At 44.3% G+C, this 26,943-nt stretch overlaps 1 protein-coding gene across 2 annotated transcripts in view; it reads left to right on the top strand.

Annotated features, from left to right (window-relative positions):
- MTF1 (metal regulatory transcription factor 1) overlaps positions 1–26,943 on the top strand; it is a 41,139-nt gene that overhangs the window by 3,618 nt on the left and 10,578 nt on the right. For both annotated transcript variants that reach the window (XM_032623841.1, XM_032623833.1), the window contains exons 3-7: positions 13,834–14,072; positions 14,880–15,011; positions 17,367–17,440; positions 17,889–18,025; positions 21,341–21,418. In XM_032623841.1, the coding sequence (XP_032479732.1) occupies positions 13,834–14,072; positions 14,880–15,011; positions 17,367–17,440; positions 17,889–18,025; positions 21,341–21,418 (660 nt within the window). The remainder of the gene's footprint in view (positions 1–13,833; positions 14,073–14,879; positions 15,012–17,366; positions 17,441–17,888; positions 18,026–21,340; positions 21,419–26,943) is intronic.

The following is a 26,943-nucleotide window of genomic DNA, read 5'->3' as shown; positions in this document are numbered from 1 at the left end:
AGTGTTTCACAGTTCAGCCTAATACAAAGTTTGTTGGCCAGATCTGATTGTTAGAAAGCTTTTGCTCGTATGGAGCCAAAATCTGCTTTCCTGCAGCTGCTGCCCGCTGGTCCCAGTGCTTCCTTTCTTCTTTTTTTAAAAAATTTATTTATTTTATTTTTGACTGTGTTGGGTCTTCGTTGTTGTGCGCAGGCTTTCTCTAGTTGTGGCGAGCGGGGGTTATTCTTCGTTGTAGCGCGTGGGCTTCTCATTGCAGTGGCTTCTCTTTTTGCGGAGCACGGGCTCTAGGTGCGTGGGCTTCAGTAGTTGTGGCACGCAGGCTCAGCAGTTGTGGCTCACAGGCTCCAGAGCGCAGGCTCAGCAGTTGTGGCACGCGGGCTTAGTTGCTCCATGGCATGTGGGATCTTCCCGGACCAGGGCTCGAACCCGTGTCCCCTGCATTAGCAGGCAGATTCTTAACCACCCTGCCACCAGGGAAGCCTCCAGTGCTTCCTTTCTGAGCAGCAAGCTAAATCTTCCTCCCACCTGACAACCCCTCAGGTAATTGAAGATCATGGGTTTCTCTACATCTTTTCCTGTGCAGGCTCGACATCTCCATTTACTTAAATGTTCCTCTTATGACATTTTCCTCTAGTTTCTCATCAGCCTGGTCACCTTTGATTGCACAAGTTCCGGTTTTCCAAAGTCCTTAAAATTTGTAATTGAGCACAGTCTCACAAGTGTGAGTCAGCTGGTACTGAATACTGTGCGACTCTTTATCTCTTCATCTGGACGCTGTACTACAATTGTGATATGGTCTGTATTTTATTAGCAACAACATCCTACTGTTAGCTGGCACTTGGAAATCTCTAGAATGGTGTTTCTTAGCTGGGGGTAGTTTTGTCCCCCAGGAGACACATTTGGCAATATCTGAAGACGTTTTTCGGTTGTCACACTGGGGAAGTGCTACTGGAATCTAGTGGGTAGAGCCCAAAGGTCTGTAAACATCAACAGTGCACGGGACAGCTCCCTACAACACATAAATAATTGTCTGGCCCCAAATGTCAGTTAGCTGTATTCCAATAATTCCAATAGTGGGCTACCCTGACTACCCTTAGTCTAGAACATAGGGAGTCGTAGCAGAGAAGGATGGAAGTACAGCAGGGATTCAGACATGGAAAGCAGTGATAGCATGCAGAGGGATCTGGACTGTATCCTGGAAATACCCTGAAGGTGTTTGAGCCAGGAAGTGTCGTGGTTGGAGTGGTGTTTTAGAAAGGTTGCTCTGGTCGCTGTGGCAGCTTGATTGCCTGCTTAGGAGATAGTTGCAGTTTAGGTTTGGGGTTTCCTTTGAGTCTGATGAAGGATGGTGTGGAAAGAATCCAGGGCTTTTGTTGAAGTATAAGAGAACTTGGCATATTATTGGAGTTTGAAGAATGAGCCATGAATTGAGTCTGACTCAAAGGATTCATCCGTTTTTCCAAGTGTGTTGAGTTTCTTCTGTCTCTTAGCACAGGGGCCACATGGGTGACTGATGGAGCTTCAGATCTCAGTAGTGAGTTAAGTAGTTCGAGTCCACTGTGATAGGTACTTTGAGGCTCATTCAGAGTGCTCTGTGCATGCTGAGGAGAAAGCGGCCGACTCTGCTGTCCCCCTTGCCCTCCATGAATGTTGATTCCATAACAGGAATCTAGAAGACAGGAAGAGGAGAATGTTTGGTGAGGAAATTGATGAGATGGTTGGAGTATAATGAATGTATAGTCCTTGGAGAAAAGCAAAGTGAACAAGTTGAGAAGCCCTTTGGAAATGTGGACCTGAAGTTGAGGAAGTGGCTGGGGAATAGAATTGCGGATCCATGAAGGAGCAGTAGTTCAAACTGTGGGCAAACAACCCAAGGGAGAAGTAGGAATTGTTCTGAGAATTTAAGGGTTGGAAAGAGAAAGAGGAACCAGAGTTCCCTTGGTCCCAGGGATGGGTGGAACGCAGTGCTGTGGAAGCTGAGGGAAGAGAGGTTTAAGAAGTGACCCTGCAGAGGGATTGAGGGGCCGAAGAGGAGCCATTAGTTCTTCTGCTTGTGCAGTTGATCACCTCATGGGAAGACTTGCGCTAGAGAGCTGGAGGCTGAAGGCAGATGTCAAGCTATGGAGCAGTGAGTGGGCGGTGAGGAAACAGGAGGCAGGAAGCATCAGCTTTTTCTTTTCTTTTTCTAATAGGGTAGTTGGAGGAAGAAGAGTGATGAGGCGGTAGTAAGTCAAGGGGACTGGATCATTTTTTTAGCAGAGAAAATTTGAACATGGCTTAGGGCCTAAACTTTGGGCCATCCTCAGTTAATTATTACTATGTGAGAGTGTTTCAAGAGCAGATGTTTGGGAAACATAAAGTTAAATCAAGACAGAGTTTTGCTTATTAGTATGGGATTTCTCAAGAGCTTTTGATAATAACTAAGAAGGAAGGACATGCAGAATTCTCCAAATATTTTGAACTTGGGAAACCATGTTTCGGGCCTTATTTCCACAGTCAGTGTTTTGTGGAACACATTTTGGGAAATGCTGATCTAGGCAGAAAAGGAGGAGAGGGTAGAGAAGGAATGATTATGCAGTCAGTGATATGAGCTGTCACTTTTCCCACTTCTTCCTACTTGCAAGCCTGGTTTACCACTCATGTCTTCTGATCCTTGATAATCATGTAATAGGACAAGGTCAAGGGCACTGTAAGCACCTTGTTCAGTCTGCCGTGGATTTAGCTCACTCTACTTCCCTCTCACCACATTTTCCCATTCTATCCATGAGACCTACACGGAAGGTTCTAGAAACTATTTTTGAAATCATTAGTTGCAAGGTTGGTTGGGGACTGAGGGAGAAGCAGCAGTGGCTTTCAGCCTTTGAAAATTTTGCTAAATGACCAGGCATTCAGGAGACTCGCCTTCCTGAAGCACCATCTTAACCGTAGCTTTTGTTTTAACAGAGGTGTTATTTTATTTTATTTTTTGGCATTTAAATCCATTTAATTGCCCTGAAGAGGCCAGTGTTTATGACTATTTGATAACACTCTTCATGATTTCTTTACATTCCCCCACCCCCACCTTTAAAAAAAACCGAAAAACAAAAAACTTGGTCTTTTCTCCATCTCTACACCCAGGTGTTACTCTTGAGAAATCAGATCATTTGATAACTAGTTAGTCTTCTTGGCTTCCGAAGCAGCTTATTTTCAGAGTCAGATTTTTGCTTGATTTTCCTGTTTACCCTTGATTGTTCCATTGTTTCCTATATTGTGTGGTTGGCTTACCTATTACTTCATTTTTTTCCCCTCGTGCTTGTCTTGTGCAAAAATAAACCAACCAGAACCTTGCTACAGGTGCTGTCTTCTCCTTCCGCAGGGCCATTGGTCATTCCCATTCAAATTGCACATGTCTTATTCTCGAACTTGCTACTTTACTACTGTCTGCCTGTTGATTTGGTAGCTTTGAAAACTCTCAGATCAAAACATTGTCATTTTGGGCTTCCCTGGTGGCGCAGTGGTTGAGAGTCCACCTGCCGATGCAGGGGACACGGGTTCGTGCCCCGGTCTGGGAAGATCGCACATGCCGCGGAGCGGCTGGGCCCGTGAGCCTGTGCTCCGCAACGGGAGAGGCCACAACAGTGAGAGGCCCGCGTACCGCAAAAAAAAAACCCAAAACATTGTCATTTTGCTGAGGATCAGCATTCTTTTTTTAAAAAATTTATTTATTTATGGCTGCGTTGGGTCTTCGTTGCTGCACGCCGGCTTTCCCTAGTTGCGGCGAGCAGGGGCTACTCTTCATTGCAGTGCAGGGGCTTCTCACTGCGGTAGCTTCTTGTTGTGCAGCACAGGCTCTAGGCGTGTGGGCTTCAGTAGTTGTGGCACTTGGGCTTCAGTAGTTGTGGCTTGTGGTCTTAGTTGCTCCGTGGCATGTGGGATCTTCCCGGACCAGGGCTCGAACCCATGTCCTCTGCCTTGGCAGGAGGATTCTTAACCACTGTGCCACCAGGAAAGTCCAGGATCAGCATTCTTAAGCGTTGCTCTTTTAAAACCTTTCTACTCAGCTGTATTTCTAAGGAGCTGTATTTCCTTTAGTCAGTTCATGCAGTCGATGGTTTCCCAAACTTTCTTGCGTCTGTGCCCTTCCTGAGACCTTTCCAGGACTGTTGGGTTATCTGTTCATCTACCTCTGTCTGAACCACATCGGTGAACATAACTTTACCCCCCCCCCCCCCCCCGCCTGCCACCGCTTCACCAACTGATCTTGCACTTTTCTGCTGCATGGTTGGCCAAGAAGCATGAAGAAGCCCAGGAATCACATACCAAATATGCTCTTCATGATGCATCAGAGTATTCCAGTGTATTGACTGGGAGAGAATAGCTTTTTCTACCAAGAAGCACAGCTACAGTGATGCTTTATGAATTAGGCTGCTTGCTGCGTTGGTCAGTGACATTCCAAGGGGTCTGTTTTTTTCAGTGTGACAAATTTTAAGTATAAAAATAAGGGGGAATATTTGACTCCAGTGTTTCAGAGCCTTTTTGCAACATGCCCTTTACCTTGGGAGACCCAGTTCCAATCTCATTCCTCATTATCAATCCCACAGGCAGTGGAAGGATCCACTCAGACAAACCAGGTTGTTGCTGACTCTGCAAAGGGGACCCACCCACTTTTAGTCTTTGCACACAGTGATTACATTCCTTTACAGGTTCCCTTCTGAATACCCATGGAATTGCCCTTCAGAACTAGGACAGAGACTGTTTCTGCTTGAAAAGCTAGTGTTAAGGATCCATTCATTCTTTCCACAAGCTTTTGCTTATTGAGTATCTACATTTGTCAAATACCAGGAAGAACAAAGAAATAATCCCTGCCCTGAGGGACTCTAGGGGAGTCTAGAAGGGAGACTGCTAGAGGCTGTATGTGCGAGGTTTGGTAGGAAACCAGGGCTGGAAGCATTTTCTGTTTACCAGCAGACGAAGCCATTTGAGCGCTGTCCCCTGCATGCCTGCATGTGTGTCACATACCTCTGTGCAGCATTCAGCATTTCCATCACTGAGGCCCACTGGCTTGGAAAAGGGACAAGGGTGGTTTTATGTTCATTCTAGTTTTCCAGCATAATGCTGCAGGAATAACAGTTCTCGGATTTACATTTTACATAGGCTGTACCTGTTGAGTATTGCTAAAATTTTGCTGTGGTAGGACATTGGAGAAAGAATCCGAATGTTAATGTTTTTCTCTTATTTAAATCAAGCTTAGCCTTAAAATTGTTTCTTCTGTGATGTGCACAGGGATAATTTAGACCTAGGTTCCGTCTTTGTTCTGGCATATACTGTGTGGCCTTGGGTAAGCTGCTCTGTTTCCTCTTTTGTAAAACTGAAATGAAAATACCCCGTTGCGTTTTGTGACGGTGAAATGAGATTTATTCATTTATAAATATATAACGGGGTAAATAAAACATTTAGCATAGTGTCTGGTGCAAGGTGGTTGTTTGGTGAATGTTCATTTACTTTCTCTTCCTCGTAGGCCCACATAGTTCTTGAAGGAGGTATGGAAGGAGGTATTCTGTTAAAGAAAAGGTTAAAATTGTCTTTGTTAGAAACCCTTTGGGAAGCATTTTCTCCTAAAACTGGGTTATAAATTGTGTTTGGGTTCCCTGGAACCCAGTGACCCCTAATTTGCTGAACTGTCATATTAATACAGCTATGGAATGTGACCCACCACTTAGAACCGTGTTTTGCAAGGGGAACATGTTGGTAGTCCCGCTGGAGGGGTTCTAGGTGCAGCCCTTGCCACAGGTAACCTTCCATGCTCATGCTCTGCTCCCTTGGACTTCTTGGCCTTCCGTAGCAGCAGGCTCCCGAAAGTTACTTCCATGGTGGGCAGTTGGGGCATGAAGCAAAGCTGGGGGCTCTTTTTAAATATTATTCATAATTTTTTACAATTGAGATAAAATTGACATATAACATTATATAACATAATGATTCAGTAATTGTATATATTGCCAAATGATCACCACTGTAAGTCTAGTTATCATCCATCCCCACGCATAGTTACAATCTTTTTTTTTTTGCGGTACGCGGGCCCCTCACTGTTGTGGCCTCTCCCGTTGCGGAGCACAGGCTCCGGACGCGCAGGCTCAGCGGCCATGGCTCACGGGCCCAGCCGCTCCGCGGCATGTGGGATCTTCCCAGACCGGGGCACGAACCCGTGTCCCCTGCATCGGCAGGCGGACTCCCAACCACTGCACCACCAGGGAAGCCCTTTTTTTTCTCGTGATGAGAACTTTTAAGATCTACTCTCTCAGCAACTTTCAAATATACAATACAGTATTATTAACTATAGTTACCATGCTGTACATTACATTCCCATGACTGACTTACTTCATAAGCTGAGGACTCTTACAGCTAAAGAATGAGGATTCCTGTTATGCTGGCAGTGACAGTGGCAAGAGGATTCGATGGTTAGCATCCTGCTGAGTGCCTGCTGTGTACTAGGCACTGTGTTAGGGACTCTGATCGTTTGCTATTTTCATGACAATCTTATAAAATAGGTACTGTTAGCTCTCATTTTACAGATGAGAAAACGGAGGCTTAGAGACATACAACTGGCAAGTGGTAGAGTTGAGATTTGAACTGAGGACTTTGTGCTTTCCTATCATACACACCACCTTTGTGAAGACAGAGAGGAGAATCAGGCACTGAAACCCGTTAGCTATGAAAAGGGCTGAGAAATGAGGGGCAACAGGATGGCATTAGTTCTGTAAGGGTAAAGGATTTAGGTGTGGGAGCAGCTATGTAAATTCAGCTCTGAGATGGGCAGTGGAGGTCACTGCAGAGCTCTTCCATTCCTGCTTCGAGCTCTTTGGTTGCACATTATGGAGTGGGAGAAAGGAGATCACTGCCAGTGTGGAAACAGAGTTGGTACTGGGCAGAGGGATGGGAAGTCCCTAGTGATGGGAAGGAAAGGGCAGCTCCTACAGCTGTAACGGCCAAGCCAATCATTTATTTATAAGAATGTTCAGATGCTGGGTGCTCACAATCAGAGGCTCCCTTTCCTTATTGAGAATGGCGCTGTTAATGTGTGTAGGATCTAGTTCTCTCGGACTCATTTCTTTTTCCTCCAGCAGAAACCCAGCCTTTTTTCTCTTCTGAATTTTTTTAAGCTTTTGTCTCCTAGAGTTCCAGTGTTTTTCTCATTTTTGCCTATCTCATTCATCTTTCCTCCTCTGATCCTGTTAACAGGGCAGTCATCCTTGTTAAATACTTCTCTATTCTAGAACTACTCAGAACACTTTATGAATCAACATTAGTTCTCTGAAAGCTCATGCCTCCTGCCCATTCCTAGCATTAGACCTGGTCCGTCCTCAGTGAGCCCAAACTGTGCTGTCTCTGAGCTCCTTAACTTCGTAATCGACAGCCATTTAAGTGATGCAGTGCTCAAACTCTTTTGGAGAAACGTGTTTTCCAATGGAATCTTTGGTGACATTATCTTCATATTACAGATACTTTAGTTAATTTCGATAGGCCAATTTATTATGTGTCACCTCTCCCTCAAGTTCTTTAAATTTAGCTTGGGTATCACCTCCTTCGAGAAGCTTTTCTTAGTCATCCCCAAGTTTAAGTTTTTTGTAGTTTTTTTTTCCTAAGTTTTTCTCTATATTCTAGTATCCATACAACTTCTCATACCATATTGTTCTTGTCTGTTTGAATTGCCTCTTGACTTTGAGCTCCTTGAGAGCAGGGGCCATTTTTTTCTCTATCCCTAGCACCTGGGAGAATATAATCCCTGGAACATAAGGTTTATCATGCATGTACGCATTCAAAAAAAAATAAATTGTATTTAAATGTACCAAATGTTGCAACACCTCCTCTGTGTAACGTGTTTTTTGCAACTTCCTCCTCTGATCCAGTTTGAGGAGGTTTAGTTTTCCCTTTTTGTGAAATGTGGTGCTGTTTAGAAACGATTCTGAAAGACTTCCATTTACTGCCTTCCTCCAGATGGGGTGAGGTTGTGCGTTTATTCAGCATACTGTTGGGGAGCATTTGCTTTGACGGTCATCTGTCCCCCCGTTAAATATAAATACCTTCCCCACTCTTCGTCCTCTCTCCTAACTTTCCCCTCTCTCTCCTCAGCCGTTCCGTGAAAGAGTAGGTACATTCATTGTCTCTAGCTCCTCGCTTTTCCCTGACTTTTCAGCCTGTTACGTCCTGGCTTCTGCTTCTACCCCTCCAGTGAAGCTAGTCTTGCTGGGGCAGTTCTGACCTTGTGAATTGGCTGAGTCCAAGAAATGCTCCCTCAGTCACCTCTGCTACATTTGACCTGGTTGACCATCCTCCTTGAAACTCTGTTGCTTTGTCAGTTATAGTCCTTGCCACTACTTTCCTCAACACTAAGTCCTGTTAGTTTGGTTTTGTTTGTTCGTTTAGTCATCCATTCCTTCACTCAACAAACCTGAGTTACTTCTCCACAAGGCTAGTTCCTGAGGCTGTTGGCAGTGAACAAGACGGATGTGGTCCTTGCTCTCATGGAGCCTACAGTCCAGCTGGAGAGTAGCCGTTTATTCATTTAACTCCACAAATATCTACTTAGTGCCTCCTGCTTTCCAGCTACTGCTGTGCCTAGATTCCAAATAGATAATCATGTAAATTATCTACGTGCTTTAAAGAAATACAGGATGCTATGAGAACCTGTAATAAGGGTACCTCTTCTAGTTTGGGGAGGGGGTAGGGATCGGTCAGGGAAGAGGTCCTTGAGGAAGGAACACTTAATGGAAGCTTGAACTGGCCAAGTAAGAAAACCTAGATGGGAGCAGGGGTTGGTAGGGCTGGGAGACAGGGAGGGATAGTTAGTTGTGCTTGTTACTTACAAAGTTATCAATTGCTGTAGCGTCTTGAGAATGAAATTCTGCTCTTGTCATTCACTGTCGTCGTAAGCTCTACGATGGAGACATGCAGACTTCTTTATCGGTTCTCCTTCCTGGTCAGTGATCATTTTGAAATCTCTATCTTGCAGCACCAAAGAGGTTTGTTTTTAGTCTTGATGAAAAACCAGGACATGTGTGTGAGAGGATAATTAACCATGTACACTGAGTGGCATAGTTAAATATTATTAGAATTCAGAGAAGGGCACTGTCACATAGATATGGAGTGATAGTGGCGGGCATCAGAGGTAGTGAGGCTTGAATGGAAGAGAGAGACACAGAAAAGCAGAGAAGAAAGGAACCAGGCATTTCCGGTAGAGAGAAAAGAGAGAGAACAAAGGCACGCGAGTGGGAATTCAGTGTTGCAGTTAGGGAAGGGGTTACCGTCCCCTGTAGGCCTCAACAGAGCCTGCTTTTGGCCTGGTGACAGAAGAGGACCTGGAAGGACTTTGAGTACAAGGCTAGGGAATTGGGACTTAATCATTTGAGCAGAGAGGTGGTACATGTGGGACACTGTTTTAGAATAAATCTGGCAGTGATTGGCTTCAAAGCTAGGCACTGAGATATGAGAATGCCTGGTCAGTAGTTCAGTTCAGCAGATGTTTATGGAGCATGTCCTGTGTGGCATGGGGAAGGGAAAGGGATGAATGAGCGAGAGAGCACTTGCCTGGGGAACCTAAAGACATGTGCAAGATCCTATCGGTGGTTGGGCTTTTGAGAGAAGGACAAGGAGCCAGAGGCTAGATGGGCTTTTTTTTTTTTTAACATCTTTATTGGAGTATAATTGCTTTACAGTGGTGTGTTAGTTTCTGCTTTATAACAAAGTGAATCAGCTATACACATACGTATATCCCGTATCTCCTCCCTCTTGCATCTCCCTCCCACCCTCCCTATCCCACCCCTCTAGGTGGTCACAAAGCACCGAGCTGATCTCCCTGTGCTATGCGGCTGCTTCCCACTAGCTATCTGTTTTACATTTGGTAGTGTATACATGTCCATGCCACTCTCTCACTTCGTCCCAGCTTACCCTTCCCGCTCCCGTGTCCTCAAGTCCATTCTCTACATCTGCATCTTTATTCCTCTCCTGCCCCTGGGTTCTTCATAACCATTTTTTTTTTAAGATTCCATATATATGTGTTAGCATACTGTGTTTGTTTTTCTCTTTCTGACTTCACTCTGTATGACAGACTCGAGGTCCATCCACCTCTCTACAAATAACTCAATTTCGTTTCTTTTTATGGCTGAGTAATATTCCATTGTATATATGTGCCACATCTTCTTTATCCATGCATCTGTCGATGGACACTTAGGTTGCTTCCATGGCCTGGCTATTGTAAATAGAGCTGCAGTGGACATTGTGGTACAGGACTCTTTTTGAATTATGGTTTTCTCAGGGTACGTGCCCAGTAGTGGGATTGCTGGGTTGTATGGTAGTTCTATTTTTAGTTTTTTAAGGAACCTCCATACCGTTCTCCATAGTGGCTGTATCAGTTTGCATTCCCACCAACTGTGCAAGAGGGTTCCCTTTTCTCCACACCTGGGAGATGGGCTTTTGAGAGAAGGGCAAGGAGCCAGAGGGGAGATGGGCCCCTCCCTTCCCCACGCCCACAGGTTTTCAGGGTTTGGCAAACTGTGGTCCACAGGCCAAGTCCATACAGACGCCGGTTTTTGTAGAATGGTTTTCACATTTTTAAATTATTTTTAAAATCAAAAGAACATTATTTCATGATATATGAAAATGATATGAAATTCAGATTTCATTGCCCATAAATAAAGGTTTTTTGGTGCACAGCCTTGCTTGTCCATTTATATATTGTCTATGGTTACTGTCACATACAGCAGCAGAGTTGAGTGGCTGTGAGAGAGACCGCATGGCTCACAAGGCCCTTGAATCATACGCACCCTCACCTCAGATCCTCCTTCTCTGAAACTGAATGTCCTTCCCCCTACCTGAGGCTTTTCCCTCCACCCAGGCTTTTAAATATCCTTGTGGTTTTTATGTTCCTCCCAGATCCTCAGCTTCTTTTTTCCAGGACCTTTCTCCTTCCAGATAACGCTCAAGACCTATCTTACTTCAAACAGACAAACAACACTTTATCAACTCAGAAGTCCACTTGTGCTACTGCTCTCCATCTCCAGTCTCTATCCCTGCCTTTCCTTATTCACCTTCGTCCAGACTTCTGACCTCATCAGTCCATTAAAACTAGCCTTGCTGAGTCATTGGTGAACTCCTAGCTGCTGGATCCAGTAGTTTTCCCAGTCCTATCTTCCTTGTTTTCTCTGACATTTAACATTTCGATCATTCTCTTTTCCTTGAGACTCTTTATCTTCTGGCTTCTGTGACATCCGTCTCCTTTGCTTCTCTTCCTAATTCCCCAGCCCTGTCTCCCACTCATCCATCTCATCCATCAATGGCTTCTCTTCTTTGACCAGTTCCTTAAACACTGGTGACATTCAGGAGCCCGTCCTTTGTCCTCGTAGCCAAGATTTTACTGAGCATCTACTATATGTCAGTCCCTGTTACTGAAATACTTTACGCAGATTATTCCTAATTATTACAACAACCCCAAAAAGATCGATTTTGTTTCCTTGTTATAAACAGGAAATTGAGACTCAGCTTAAGTAATTTTCCAAAGGTTACACAGTAAGTGGCAGAGCTGGGGCTTGAACCAGCCTGCTTTAGTGTATAGTAAAGTCATCTATTATCTGTGTACCAGGGGCTCCTGCTGTAGACTTTCTTTTTAGCTTCCAGCCTATATGTCTGTCTACTAGACATTTCTACCTGGCAGCACCTCAAACCCAACTTATCGTCTCTCCCCAGCCCCCATCCAGTCCAAAATTGGTATGTGACCATCTCTTTGGTCATCCAGGCCCCAATCACGGGAGTTGATCTTGACTTTGCCTCTCCCCGACCACTGCCATGCACCCAGTTGTCACTACAGCCACTCATTTCTCCCCTTTTAATTTCTCTGCAATTCATCTCTCATGATGTCCACTGTCACTTCCCTAGTTCAGATTCTTCTCATCTCTATCTTGGACTATTGTCTCTCTTCTCTTAATCTCTACCCCTTTTTCTATTAGCCTTCCAGTCTGTCTTCCATAGCTTCCAGAATGATCTTTTCTAAACCCCACATCTGATTGTGTTGCGATATTGGTTAAAACCTACTGATGGCTCCCATTGTCCTATTCCTCTACTCCATAGCTTAACTAAGGAGGCTTCACCTTATTTTTCTGGATTCTTTTTCCAGTCTCTTACCTACTCAGGTGTGTTTGTGGTCCCCTGTACCGGCGTACTCATTTATCTCTCCAGTGTAGTTCTCAAGGTGTTACTTCTTTCTGGAATGCCCATCTCTTCCAGTTTGTCTGAGGAACACTTTTTCAGTTTAATCCCTAAAAAATGGACAAATAGGCAAACCAGAAAACACCCTCAGTTCAGAGAGAGTGCCTCAGCTTCTGAGCCTTCACCGTTTCCAGTCTTTCTTAGAGGGGTTAGGTTTCCCTTCTTCATGCTTCCCCAGCACCGCGGGTGTGTATCTGTTGTCCGACTCAGCACAGTGTATGATAATTTGTGCGCGTCTTCCTCATTAAAATGGTACTCTTTGAAGACAGAGCTTTATGTCTTGGTCGCCTTTTTATCTGTGGTATCTAGCTTGTTGCCTGGGACATAGTAGTTCATTAACTGTTGAATGAATACCAATAGTGTGGTGAGAGCTATGGACTGAAGCTTTAGAGAAAGATGAGGATTAAAGGATGAAGATGTTCGCTAAAGCTGAAGAATAGGCAGAACTAGCACCCTGATACGTATAGCATCAGATCAATGACAAAGTCTTTCCACAGATGCTTTATCTCATTTTGTTCTGCTCAGAAGCACCGTCAGACAGGCAGGGCAGGCATTCAGTTTTGCCTTTTAGAAATGAAGAATCTTTAGTTCAGAGACGTGAAAAGACCCACCCAAAGTCCTGAACCTAAGTGCCAGAATTCAGTCTTCTCCAGCCAAGGCTACGATGCTTCCTCTGAACCAGTGGCGAGATGGGGAAGGTTTGGGAGATGAGAGAGAAGTTTTGGGCTAAACCTACATTTAGAGGTTAAAGAAAAGGAGTGAGTGGCTCAGGGAAGACGATAAAGAGCCCCAGAGAATGACTGTGTGGTGAAAGACAAGTTTTCAGAAGGAGAAGGCATTGCTGATGAGATTTTTTTTTCAAATACTAAAGGAAAATTGGGAAGGAGGAAAGAGTTTTACCACCGGGAAGCTCAAGAGAATGGTTTCGTCCGGTGAAGCCCACCTGGCCAAGTGGTTCCACGGGCATTGAGGGAGGTGGAGGCACCTGTGGATAGCACCCTTTCCAGAAGGGTGTGATGGTGGGAAGGAGACCAATAGGCTGGAAGCTTGAGAAACGTTGTACTACCAAATACTCCCAGAAATTCATGGTACATTTTTTTCATTCTGTAGACCTGAAAATAATGCAGTGGAAATTATGCTAGTACAAAACTGTGCTAGTATACCTATGACTGAGTATATAAATTTCAGAGTGTTTTAAAGTCAATTTAACATTGGTCAATTCCAGTCAAGATATAGTGCCAGAGGGCAGGATGTTCAATCAAGCCTTAAAGTCAAATTGTATTTTAATATGGGTAAGTGTAGTAGTATGTGCCCACCTATGGGAGTAGACTTTTACAAGTCCGAAAGCACTGTTCTTATATTCTTTTAGAGTGTTTACCTACCTACGAGCTTGTCTCTTGGGCATTACTCGCATCATTTGTCGTCCGGGTGTAATTTGGTCAACGGGAAGATTTTCCCCACTTCTGTTAGAGGGTGTTTTCTGTGTTGATGATAAAAACCTGTGTGTTTCATCTGCATCTCCTGAGAGCCAAGCCCTGCGGGGAGTTAGGCCCTGAGCAGCTCTTTTGTCCCACTGACAAGGTGTCTTCTGTCTGCCAGGTAAAGCGGTACCAGTGCACCTTTGAGGGCTGTCCCCGCACCTACAGCACAGCAGGCAACCTGCGCACCCACCAGAAGACCCACCGGGGAGAGTACACCTTTGTCTGTAATCAGGAGGGCTGCGGCAAGGCCTTCCTCACCTCCTACAGTCTCAGGATCCACGTGCGGGTGCACACGAAGGAGAAGCCGTTTGAGTGCGACGTGCAGGGCTGTGAGAAGGCGTTCAACACGCTATACAGGTCAGCCCATTCCTCCCTCCCTGCACCACCAGCCTCTGACCCCAGCTCTGACTGCAGAGCTCTCCCTGTACAGTACAGACGTTCACTTTCAGGGCTTTAAAGAGGACAGGAATGCTCAACTGTTGACAGTTCATTAGAGGAACTTGTAACTTGAAGATTGACACATACTGGGTTGGTTAAAAATCAGAGTCCATTTGTGTCCAGATTCATATCTCCTGGAATGCCATCCTGGCCTCAGGATTTTAGTATTTAGCATAGAATAATATCTCCTGTTGGCTCAGGAGCTTGGAACCAAGGTTTCTTTCACTTCCTTCCCTGCCTCACCTTAAAGATTAACTTTTTCTACCCCCAAGAAATGGGGAGTGGTCCACTCAGCCATTTCCCTTTTCCACCGTTTGTGTCAAGAGACTTATATTAGTGTTCAACATTGCGTATAAAATAGCACACATGATAAATACTAGCTGACACTTAAAAAGCACCCATTGTGTGCTAGGAAGTGTCCTGAGTGCTGGCCCTCACAGCCACTGCTCAGGAAATGGAAGCACGGAGAGGTTTTGTAACTGGCTCAAGGTCCCCCTTCTGGTAGAGGAGAACAGAATTTGAGTCCCAGGCAGCCTGGCTCCAGGGTCACACTCACACCACTACGCCATATACTTCTCTGAATTTCTCTTTGAGCACAAAATGTTGGATACTAATGTATTATGGCTATAGAATTCTTATGCACTTGACCCTGATGCACATTAAGCTGACGTGGGAAGGCTCTGTAGTACATTATGACAAAGGGGATTTCTCTGGGATACCTTGCAGGCTGAAAGCACATCAGAGGCTTCACACAGGGAAGACGTTTAACTGTGAATCTGAAGGCTGCAGCAAGTACTTCACCACGCTCAGTGATCTGAGGAAGCACATTCGAACCCATACAGGAGAAAAGCCATTTCGGTGGGTCTTGCTGTTTTCTATTTGTCACTGACGAGGTTTCAGCTGAGTGTTTTGATGTCCTCTAAAATTTGTCAAAGTGGAAAGGAAATTCCCTTCGCTGGTTCTTTGGGCAGTGTTTGCTTTCCCCAGGATAGTTGTAACCAACTACTGCAGACTGGAGGAGTGGCGATGGATTCCAGGAGCATCCCTACCTACTCTGCGGGTGGTGGCCTCTCTGCCTCATTCTTTCCCTTTCTTTTCTTCCTTTTTTTAAAAAATAAATGTATTTATTTTATTTATTTACTTTTTATTTTTGGCTGCATTGGGTCTTTGTTACTGCACACGGGCTTTCTCTAGTTGCGCTGCGCGGGCTTCTCATCGTGGTGGCTTCTCTTGTTGCAGAGCACGTGGGCTTCGATAACTGTGGCACGCAGGTGCAGTAGTTGTGGCTCGCCGGCCCTAGAGCACAGGCTCAGTAGTTTTGGCGCGTGGGCTTAGTTGCTCCGCAGCATGTGGGATCTTCCCGGACCAGGGCTCGAACCCATGTCCCCTGCATCAGCAGGTGGATTCTTAAGCACTGTGCCACCAGGGGAGCCTCCCCACCCCTTTATTTTCAAGAAACGTTTGTTGAAACTCACTTACGTGGTGGGTACTTTTATCAGTGCTAGAGAAATACTAAGATACCAGCTCTCCTTTTGAGAAAAGAATCACAAGTAACCAGACAGTATCTGAGACTTGAGATGCTGAAAGAGCTTTGAGCACAGAGGCAGGGATACGTACCTAAGAAGAGGTGAGGAGGGAAGGGGGAAATGAGGGGAAATGAGGGGTAGGGATGCTTAGGCTACTGGTTCAGGTATTTTTTTCTTTTATCACTTGTTCGGTTGTTGCTTTGTAATATGTCATGTGTACATACAAACATATAGGAGCATCCATTTTTATCTGTAGATTTCAATTTATATATATATATATATATGTGGACACACACATGTATATTTAATTGATGCATGTATAAATGTAAGGTTGAAGGAAGGAGTTGTATCATCTACTTTCTCCTCTGCTCATAGCATTTAGCGTGGTTCTGGGCATTCAGCAGGGATTGAAGAACAACTTTGGGATGATTATATGACATTTTTAACAAGGTAATCAGTTTGTAAGGATTTCCCCCTAAATGTAATATAGATATGTTACTGAAAATGGCCCATAAACAGTGTCTTTGATTTGACAGGAGGGATTGCTCTTACGTGCATGGCATTAAACATGCTACCTTTCTGTTCTCAAAGCACTCATCTCATTAGCATACCTAGAAATTGAACCGTCTTCAGGGACAGTCAACTCTTAAACACCAGTTAAATGGAAATGTGTTTCAAAAATTACAGATGCATTCCTGAGTCGTGGCCCCTCTAAAAGCAAGAGTATTTAGATTCTAGTTGGTTACTCTCCAGCTGCTGTGAAGCGTGGGTTACTTTTTTCCCCGTAGGGCTGTCAAGGGGACTCTGATTTCTGTTCAGTCACACGCATTCTTGTCATGATTAAAACGGCTAATTTTTCTTGAATGCTAGATGGGGCTTTAGACACGATGATTTTATGTACTTAAAAGGTAAAATGCTTTAGAGAAGCTTTCTATTTAAAGAAATAAAATATGTTGGCTTATAAGAAAATGCATTCATTTTCATGTAAATAGTTACTGAATGCCTGCTATGTGCAAGACTACAGCAGGTGTAAAGAGCTACATGGACCCTTCCCTCAAAAGAATTATAATCTAGGAGAACAGATGACAAACGTATACATGTAGAGCTAAAGTAAGGTTGGGAATGACAGGTGCCATAAAAGCAGCGTATAGAAAAATGCCCTAGGAGTTCTACGGAGGGAAATATTACCTCTAGCTTTGGTTATCAAGAAAGTAGAAGAGAGAAGCTCTCTGAAGATTATAGATAATTACATTACAGCCAGTATGTTCTGACTGATTTCGTTCTAGTGTTGGATTTCAGTCCCCATGCCCATGTGAGAGCCTCTGTACCCACCACTGATGTTCCGTATATTCCATTTGCAGTAGATTTTCCATATGTGTTCTCATTGTCAATAGAATTCTGTTGTGTAATTCATCAGAAGGCTTGTATTGTTAGGGCTCTCAACATGTGCCTTACTTGTAGGACAAGAAATACTTATCCTGGGCGTACCTCTCCCTCTGATCCGAGATTTGTCACCTTACTTTTCCAGGGACCTGTCATCATTCCCATCTGTAAAACCAGTTTCATTGAGCTGATCTTAGTGTTCTAAGCAGTTGTTTTAATGTCAGTTTGTATTTACAAGAGATATTGAAGGTAAAGGTCTATCAGCTAATGACTGCTATCCTCTCTGCTTAAACAACTTACTTAGGTGTGATCATGATGGCTGTGGAAAAGCATTTGCAGCAAGCCACCACCTTAAAACTCACGTCCGTACACATACTGGTGAGTTTAGGCTAATTTTTATTTTTTAACCTTCATTGAGTCAGTAAATATCTGTACTTCCATTGAGACCTGTAGAGCTTTGTGGAGAGAGCAAGCCTCATCATTTGGCCTTCACCTATAATGTTTGAGTTTCTTTCAGAGGTTAAAAAGGATCTAAAGATTGGACTCAGGGGTCCAACCTTAAGAAATAAAACCAATGCAGAGATTCTCAGAAAAGAATCTGGGGGGAAAGAAACTAATCTTCTCTTTTAACTTCCCAGGAGCAGGCCATTCTCAGTGCTTTGCTCTACATTAAATTTTAGGACTGGAATGATTAACTTGTAATTTATCCAACTTATTACTTGAACCCTTATTAGAATATTTACTTCCCTCTGTTAGGGGAAAGTACATGTCTTAATCCAGTGAAATGATTTTATGGTAAAATTAATACCTCTTGTCATTCTTGCAGGTGAAAGACCCTTTTTCTGCCCCAGTAATGGCTGTGAGAAAACATTCAGCACTCAATACAGTCTCAAAAGTCACATGAAAGGTCACGACAACAAAGGAAACTCATACAGTGCACTTCTAAGTCACAGTGGATCCGAGGTGTGCCGTGTTTTGTCTCTCGTTTTGATCTGGGCACCATAGAACAGCAACCGTTGTTTGCATATCAAAATAAAAGGTTAAAATGCCTTCTCTCTAAATCTGTTAGTGAGAGAGAAGAAATCAGTGTCGAGATCTTATGTCTTTGTGATGAGGTGGTGGAAGCCAGAAATTTCACCAGGCTCCCTGTGCTTCAGCCCCTGATTCAGCTCCACCTCCCCTCCGTCAGGTATGGTGGAAGAGATGTCTTGGACCCAGAGGTCTCCGAATGGCTTCCAAAGTGTCAGCCAGGTGCTCTCAAAGGGTGTTATTTTCCCATTCATGTCTATAAAATGGTACATCTGCACTTGAGTTTGGGACATGAGTTAATGATTTGCTTCACACATTCATTAATCCATCATTGGAGAACCAGGCGGAGTCTGGGGGGTCCCCTGCCCTTTTGAATTGTCTGCAGACCGAAAGGTTTGAGAGCCACCGCCTTAAGGCACTGAACCACAGAACAAGACTCTGCAGAGTTTTAGGTGGTTTTGTCTGTTCTTTACCAAGCCCTTCCACCACATTTCCCTCTCCTCTACGGCTTCTTTCCAGAGAGGTCCTGGGATAACTTTACTGTTATTACTTCTGATATGGTATTGGGTAACTTACCTTATGTCTTTTGAACCCAGGAACTGAGAACTGTTATTATTTTGCTATTTCATAGATAAACTGAAGCACACTGACCCTCTTTTGAATAATGCGGCTCTTAAAGTATGTAATACAGTTAAAGTATGTAATACAGTTTTGATTTGGGGAAAGGCAGCATAATTTAATTCTGTGGTTTCTAATATTTAAAGAACAAAGGATCCCTTTATAAGGACTGTGATTTGAATGTGTTTGTTTTATTAGTAACAATAACTAATATTTACTGAATTTTTACTATATACCAAGCACTGTGCTGTTTTTATGGGAATTATCTCACTCACAAGAGGCCAGTATTGTTACTATTCCCATATCACTGATAAAGAAACCTGAGGCAAGGAGAAAAATTAAATAACTTGTCTAAATATCCAAAGCTTGTAATTAGTTCCCTTTAGGCAGGCAGGCTGATTCCAGAGCCTGGTTCTTGACCCCTATGTCGTAAGAGGCAAAACAGCACTGGTTGGGCTTCCCTGGTGGTGCAGTGGTTGAGAGTCCGCCTGCCGATGCAGGGGACACGGGTTCATGCCCCGGTCCGGGAAGATTCCACATGCCGCGGAGCGGCTGGGCCCGTGAGCCATGGCCGCTGAGCCTGCGCGTCCGGAGCCTGTGCTCCGCAACGGGAGAGGCCACAACAGTGAGAGGCCAGCGTACAACAAAAAAACAAACAAACAAAAAAAACCCCAGCACTGGTTGCGAAGAGTGTGAACTCACATCCAGGCTCCACAACTAGTCACATGACCTTAGGCAAATGACTTCTTTGCGCCTCAGTCTCTTCCTCTGTAAAACCAGATGAAAATACTAAGATTTGAGAGTCTTTGTGTACAAAGCTGCATTTATGAAGTCACGATCAATTTTCTCGTTTTTGTAACAATCTGAGGACAGTTTCTTGCCACAGTCTCTATGCATTGGAGGACCCTAGTGCACATCGCCCAGACCTGCTCTGGATGGCTGTTCGCTCCCCAGGGGAGGGAATCTCCTCTAGTCTCAGTCTTTCAATGTCATCGAGATTGCCTTTGAGTCCTAAGTTTGTATCTCTAGCCCAGATTAACCTTCCACTTGATGTCTCCACCCAGCTGTCACCTAGGTTTCCCAGTCTTGACATGTCCCATGTCAAGCCTTCCTCCTGTAGTCTACCCCATCTTAGTAAATGGTGCAGTCTATCCCATCTTAGTAAATGGCACCTCTGTTTTTCTAGTGGAGCAGGCCAAAAATCTTAGAGTCATTCTTGACTCCTTTTCTTCCCTCATACCCCCTACCCACCAGCAAAGTCTATCAACCCTACCTTGAGAATATATCTAGAATCTGATGTGATTACTTCATTCAAACCACTGTCATTTTTTGGCCTGATTGTTGCAGTCACCTGCTAAGTGGTTTTCTTAGCACGTTTCCCACTCTTCTCCCCACTGCTACTCTGTCCATGTCTGTCCTCTGCTCGTAACCCTTCAGTAGCTTCTTGTATCACTTAAAGTAAAAGAATCTTTACAGTGGTCCAGAAGGCCCTAGACACTCTGTCCTGGTCACTTCTCTCACCTCATTTACATCACTTCCTTTCACTTTAGCCGTACCGTCCACCTTGTGGTTCCTTGAACAAGGGAAGCCCACTCTTGCCTCCAAGCCTTTGTACTTGCTATACTCTGTGTGAAACACTTCTCCCACGTGTGTGCATGGCCCATGCCCTCTTTCCTTCAGTATCTGATCAGAGGCCACCTTATCTATGAGGCCTTCCCTAATCTAATAAAAGGGCAGCTCTTAACCCTGGCCTTCCCTACTCCGCTTACCCTCCGTAGCACGTATCATCATCTTGTGTACTGTATATGTATTTGGTTTTTTTGTCTGTACCCCCTCCGCACACTAGAATGTAAGCTCTCTGGTGGCGGGGACTTTGTTTTCTTTATTATTGTATCCCTGGGCCTGGAACAGTGCCTAATACATAGTAGATGCTCAGTGAGTATTTGTTGAATGCACGCGTGGATGGGAACAGCTGATCCATGAGGTAAAGCAGGGTTACCACATGAAGTATGTGAATTCCAACTGTCTAGGAATCCAGAATTCAGAGTTAGCCCAGACAGCCATATATGAACAATAACCCCTCAGTACCACTCTGAGTAAGGGTCCCCGAGATGCCCATGTTGGGGACACAGTGATGTAATGGAAGGAAGATGGACTTTCAGTCAGAAGCACTGGGTTTGTGTTATGCTAATTAGCTGTGTGATTTTGGACAGTTCACTGCTAGTCTTAGCATTAATTTTCTCATACTTAAAATGGGAATGTGAAGTAATACTTCGAAGGTTTATACGAATAGTAAATGAGGTCATGTGAAGTTGCTCTATCAGTGGTAGGACCAATTATACAAATGCTATCCATTTCATGCTATTATAGCTTTTGTTACTCTGGAGCCTGAGTCATGAGATAATTCTTAAACTCTATTAACTATCTTTAAGAGTGTAAGAGATTTCTTCTTAAGAATATCAGGATTTTGAAAATGGAAATAATTCACATAGCCCTTGCTTTGAATGGTTTTTTACTCTCTAGACATTTGGAACCTTAGGGACACTCTAATCAAGTGTTTCATTACCTGATAGGCTACTATAAATCCTGATTTCTTTTGTTACTTAATTAGATTTTGTTTTTCTTTCACAGGATACAAATCACTCACTTTGTCTGAGGGATTTAAGCCTTCTGTCCACAGATTCCGAATTTCAAGAACATTCCAATACGGTAAGTGTACCTGTGATTATGGGTGCCATTAAAGTAAGTGCAAGAATGGAGCCCTCCCTGTGCTGGGAAAATTGAGGAGGGCCAGTCTTTGAAGTCCTTCAGATTGAGTTGTGTTCAGTTACTAACCGTTCAGGGTGTCTTGCTCTTGTTTCCTGGTAGGAGCTCTCATTGGAGAGGTTGTTCTCCCTGGCGTGTAGTGCCTTTTGACCTAGATCACTCGCTTGATAACCTCCTGCCCCAGAAAATGTCTGTCTTTATTCATCTAGCAAATATTTCTTGAGTGGCCACTCCGTCGGGCAGAGTGCTGGTGCTGAGCTTGTGGTGGTGGTGAAGTAGCTGTGGTCTGTCCTTGAGGAGCTTAAAATTCATCCACTGTAAGGGGGAGCCAGGATTCCGTTTCCAGACTTTTCTCAAGCCCTGCCAGTCCGACCGAAGTCAGTTTTTTCCTTTCTTTGAGCTCACTGCACGGGGGTTCTGCGGAGGACCTCCTCTACAGGCCCTCTGCTAGGGGACCACACCAGTGTTTCTTGATCTGCCTGCTTTGGTTCCCTCTGCCATTGCCGTGACTCCACGATGTATCTTGCAAACTGCCGCATCAGTCCTGAGCTTATGCTCCTTCAAGAGGATCTGTGAGCTTTACTGGGTCACCGACACTGGTGGTTAAGTGTGCATTTTTTGTTGTTTCTCTCTGGTAAGTAAATATAGCTTAGGTCAGATTTTCTGTGAGTATATGCACAATAAATAAGGAGGAATCCATGTGATAGGAAGGATTTGAACAGAGACTGAGTGACTCAGGAATGCTGTGAAAAAGTATTTCTCAAATTGTGAATGATGGAGTCCTCTGCGCCTCTTCTGCGACGTAGGTTCTTGGGCCTCTCCCAAACCAACTGAGTATCCTCTGGAAGGGGCACCCGACACTGCAATTTTATATTAGCACACCAAGGCCTGGGTTCTCCCGGTAATGGCAGAACTGCTCTTATCAGACCTGCCCTCCCACAGAAATCAACTGTACATGCTGGACAAAATATAAAAACAACTACTTGAAGGCACCAGAGAGCAACCCAAACAGGCAGAGGTAACGCTTGGAAGAAGGGGCCACTGGGAAGACAGCAAAGGCACTGGATGGGTCTTCAGGCTTTATGGTTTATCCATCTCAGGGCAAGTCCTGGTTGATACCAAGCAAGATGGCCCAGGCTCAGTAAACACTCCCTCTTACTGGCTTGACTAACCAGAGGACAGAGTTCAGGGCTACCACAGCACCTGGAAAGTCGGGGGGTTGGCCTGGAAAGGAGAGAGCCACAACGGGGGGCGTCCTGAGTTCTGTGTATAAGCTGTGTCCAAATCTCTAGTTGACCCCTGAACTGTGGGTGTGTGGGGCAGACACTTAAGCAGCCCAGCTGAGGCTAAAGAGCTGGACAAAGATTACAGCTGCCATCCACTGCAGGGAAGACAGAGCTTGGAGTTGGAGCATAGCCAAGTCACCGGAATGTTAAAGCAAACACCAAATACTCTTCCAAGAAGTATAACAGAATCCTTAGTCTCTACAACATATCATTTGCAGTGTCCAGGGTTATGCAAAATTTGTGAACATAAGAAGACACGGGAAGGGACTTCCCTGGTGGTCCAGTGGCTAAGACTCCACCCTCCCAGTGCAGGGGGCCCAGGTTCGATCCCTGGTCAGGGAACTAAATCCCACATGCCACAGCGAAGATCCCACGTGCTGCAACTAAGACCTGGTGCAGCCAAATAAATAAATAAATACTAAAAAAAAAAAAAAAAAAAGACATGGGAAAACATTACCCCCACCCAAGAGAAAAGGTAATCTATGGAGACTGACCCCAAGATGAGCTAGAAATTAGAATTAGTGGGCAGACATTTCTAAGTAGCTCTTAAACACTCAAGCACATAAAGGAATATGCCTGTAATGATTTAATAAATAGGAAATCTCAGCAGAGAAATAGAAACTATAAAAAAAAATATGTTCCAAATGGAAATTCTGGAACTGAAAATATATTGAAATTTTAAAATTCACCGGATGGACTCAACAGCAGGTTGGAAATGACAGAAGAAAGAATCAGTTAAGTTGAAGAGAGATCAGTAGAAATTAGCCAATCTGAAGAACAAAGAAAAACGTTAAAGGAGCACTTCATATGATTGTTTGACATATTCACATTTCAGAGCTAATGCTCTAAATGAAACTGATGCACTGTGTGGCCAGGATTGCCCTCTAAGCCACACAACCTAAAATTTCTGGGTATAATATCTCCTTAATTTCAAGAGATCATATGAAATGGTTTAGGCATCCACTCCCTGGCTGGGGCTGTGACATATGACTGACTGAGGAGCTTTCTGAAGCCCTGGGGTCACCAGGTGAGGAATCACATGAGGGGACATTGAGTACTTGTTAAAAAAAAAAAAAAAAGGAAAGCCTTTTCTGCCATAATTTACAGCAGCAAGAGAGAGGCCTGCTCTTCTCCCTTGGAATCAAATTATATGTTGTCTCCTTGTCACCCAGCATTTATCCCAGAATTGGAAATAGGCTCATTTTTAGTCTTTCAACTAAGACCACAGTTCCTTGAAGTAATAGGATTAATTTTGCTCTGCTTGCTTAAAAAAAAAAAAAAGATAGGGCTTCCCTGGTGGCGCAGTGGTTGAGAGTCCGCCTGCCGATGCAGGGGACGCGGGTTCGTGCCCCGGTCCGGGAAGATCCCACATGCCACGGAGCAGCTAGGCTCGTGAGCCGTGGCCGCTGCGCCTGCGCGTCCGGAGCCTGTGCTCCGCGGCGGGAGAGGCCGCGGCAGTGAGAGGCCCGCATACCGCAAAAAAAAAAAAAAAAAAAAAAAAAAAAAAAAAAAAAGATGATGAATTGTTAAAATCAAATGATATATTTTTATGAGATCATCATTTTACAGCTTCCTGGGCAGCCACGTGCTTGTGTCCTAGGAGTGAACTTGGGCTGAAGTGCTGGGGAGCGGCCCATCCTGTTCGCAGATGGCTCAGTGTTCTTGTGTCTCTTTGCTCCAGGCCCCAGAGGCTTAGCCTGTTCTGTCTCCTCTACTTTGGGGGGCAGTTCCCACTCTGCCCCCAGGGTTGTTGCCCTAAAGCCTGGTAGTGGCTGAGTCACAGTCCCCTCAGCACCTTCCTTTTTTCCTTTAAGTAAGAAAAACTTTTTATTGAGGTATAATATACATGCTGAAAAGTACACCTATCAGGTACACCTTGATGAATCATCACAGTTCATCATATCCAGGTAACCAGCACCCAAATCAAGAAACAGAACATTCCCAGCACCCCAGAAGACCCCCCTCAGTCCCCCTAACAGCCATTACCTCTCCCTAAGGATAACGACTGTCATACCTCTCACAACCTAAGATGAGTTTGCTCTGTTTTTGTGATTTGTATAATCGGAGTCATGTGGTATATACTCGTTGGTGCTGGCTTCTTTCTTGCAACGTTTTGTTTGAGAAATTAATCCACGTTGTTGCGTTTAGTAATAGATCATTCATTCTCATTGTTGAACAGTATTACACTAAATGAATATAATAGAGTTCGTTCGGTCGACTGCCCTTGGGCATTTGGATAGTTTCTAGTTTGGAGCCACTGAGAGTGCTGCTGTAAACATTCTTGCGCCTAATCTTTTGAAGTCACAGGGACTCATTCCTTTTTTTAACAGTGTTGTTCCTGATAATGATTCGTAAACAGGTAGAACAAAAAAAAACAACCGTAAAGGAGTTGCAAAGCTGTAATTATAGCTTAGTGGTAGTCATTAGCTCACCATTTTTCAAAGTGGGTGGCACATCTTTATTGGGTTATAAAATAGTGGCTTATAATCAACACTTTAAGGACATCAGTAGAATAGAAAATATCAGAAGACATTGCACGTAGTAAGGATAGGTTCTGTTTCACAGGGTTTTGTTTCAGTCGTACATACAGATATGTATGTAACATGAAATATATATATATATATATATATATATAAAATATATTTCCTACTTTGTGTCATGATGAAAAGTTTGAAGGCACTGTTTTGGCCTGTGATTCTTAACTCCCTCTGGACTAGAAGCTGGAAGCCTTACATAGGTTTCTGCCTTCAGCTTCTACCATGCTGGCCATCAGCTTCACTGAACTGCCCCTCTCATTCTGCCGGTTGTGGAGTCATGGTGGACCCTCTTGGCTCAAGTGGGCAGTTCATCTCAGAGGCCCTCTAGATTGGTGGACAGCTCCACTCGCCGTGCTTCTGCCCAGCCCCAAAGAGATCCTTCCCCCTCCCAGAAGCAAAGCTGATGCAAAATGCCCTTAAAGCTCAGGCTGGCACCAGGTCAGAGTCTAGCCTGAAGACAGGTTTTGTGCGGTCTGTACCGTGCTTTGAAATTGTTTCCGTTGCTTGTTTTCAATTATAAATCAGTAGGTTTCATGTAAAAGTCCAGGTTTTGAACTGGCCGCGAGCTCTGGTGGCCCCGTGTGTGTGGCCCGTGGTCGCCCTCAGCTGAGCCCGCAAGTGTGGCCGAGGCTTTGCCACAGCCCCTGCCCTCTGCTTCACTTCTTTCTGTTGCTCCCTGGGCTCTTGAACGTAGTCGCCTTTGCCACCCTTGCGGCACAAAATGCGAAGTGGTGGTGGGCTGCAGAGAAAAGAATTGCTGTTTTCCCCCTTCCCTTAGCTGAAGGTAAGCCTGGAGGTGGTGCCTGTCAGCAGTCAGGCCCTCGGGTCACTAGGTGCTCTCTTTTGTTTTCTCATGTCTTACTTTTTCATAAATGCCTCTGACCTTTTCTTAGTTGTAAGTTACAAAGAAACTTGCAATGACAAACAGTAGTGAGTCTAAGGCCATGCTATTGTCTGTCATTGTAAGTTTCCTTATATTGTTTGATTCACTACCATGTGTACATATTAGAATAGCATAGACATTGTGTAGTATCCTTGGAAGATATTCACAATATGTTATTATTGTGTTATTATTATGTTATTACATGAGAAAAGCAAGTTCCAAGTAATAAATGTTATACAACCCCATTTTTATGTAGAATTTGGTCTTTTAGAGCAGGGGTCAACAAAATTTTTGTAAAGCGCCAGATATTTTCGGCTTTGTGGCCCATACATCCCCTGTCACAACTCCTCAAATCTGCCACTGCAGTGCAAAAGCAACCTAGACAATCCAGAAAGGAACAGAAAGTACCTGTTCCAATACAACTTTATTTACAGAAACAGACGTTCAGCCAGCAAGTCAGTTTGCCGACTCCTGCTTTAGAGTGTTTGAGGACCCAGATCTTCAGCATCTGAGGCTTAGGGAAATAAATGTCACCTTGGGAAAGGAGAAGTTAGAAACAAGAAGCATATCCAGAGATCATTCTCGTAATTTAGTTTTTTTTTTAAATAGATTTTTTTTATTTATTTATTTTTGGCTGTGTTGGGTCTTTGTTGCTGCGCGCAGGCTTTCTCTAGTTGCGGCAAGCGGGGGCTACTCTTCGTTGCGGTGCGCGGGCTTCTCATTGCGGTGGCTTCTCCTTGCAGAGCACGGACTATAGGTGCG

Source organism: Phocoena sinus, chromosome 1 (assembly GCF_008692025.1).
Source record: "Phocoena sinus isolate mPhoSin1 chromosome 1, mPhoSin1.pri, whole genome shotgun sequence".
Lineage (NCBI taxonomy): Eukaryota > Metazoa > Chordata > Mammalia > Artiodactyla > Phocoenidae > Phocoena > Phocoena sinus.
Note: the sequence above shows the minus strand (reverse complement) of the source record. Positions and strands in the feature narration are given on the sequence as shown.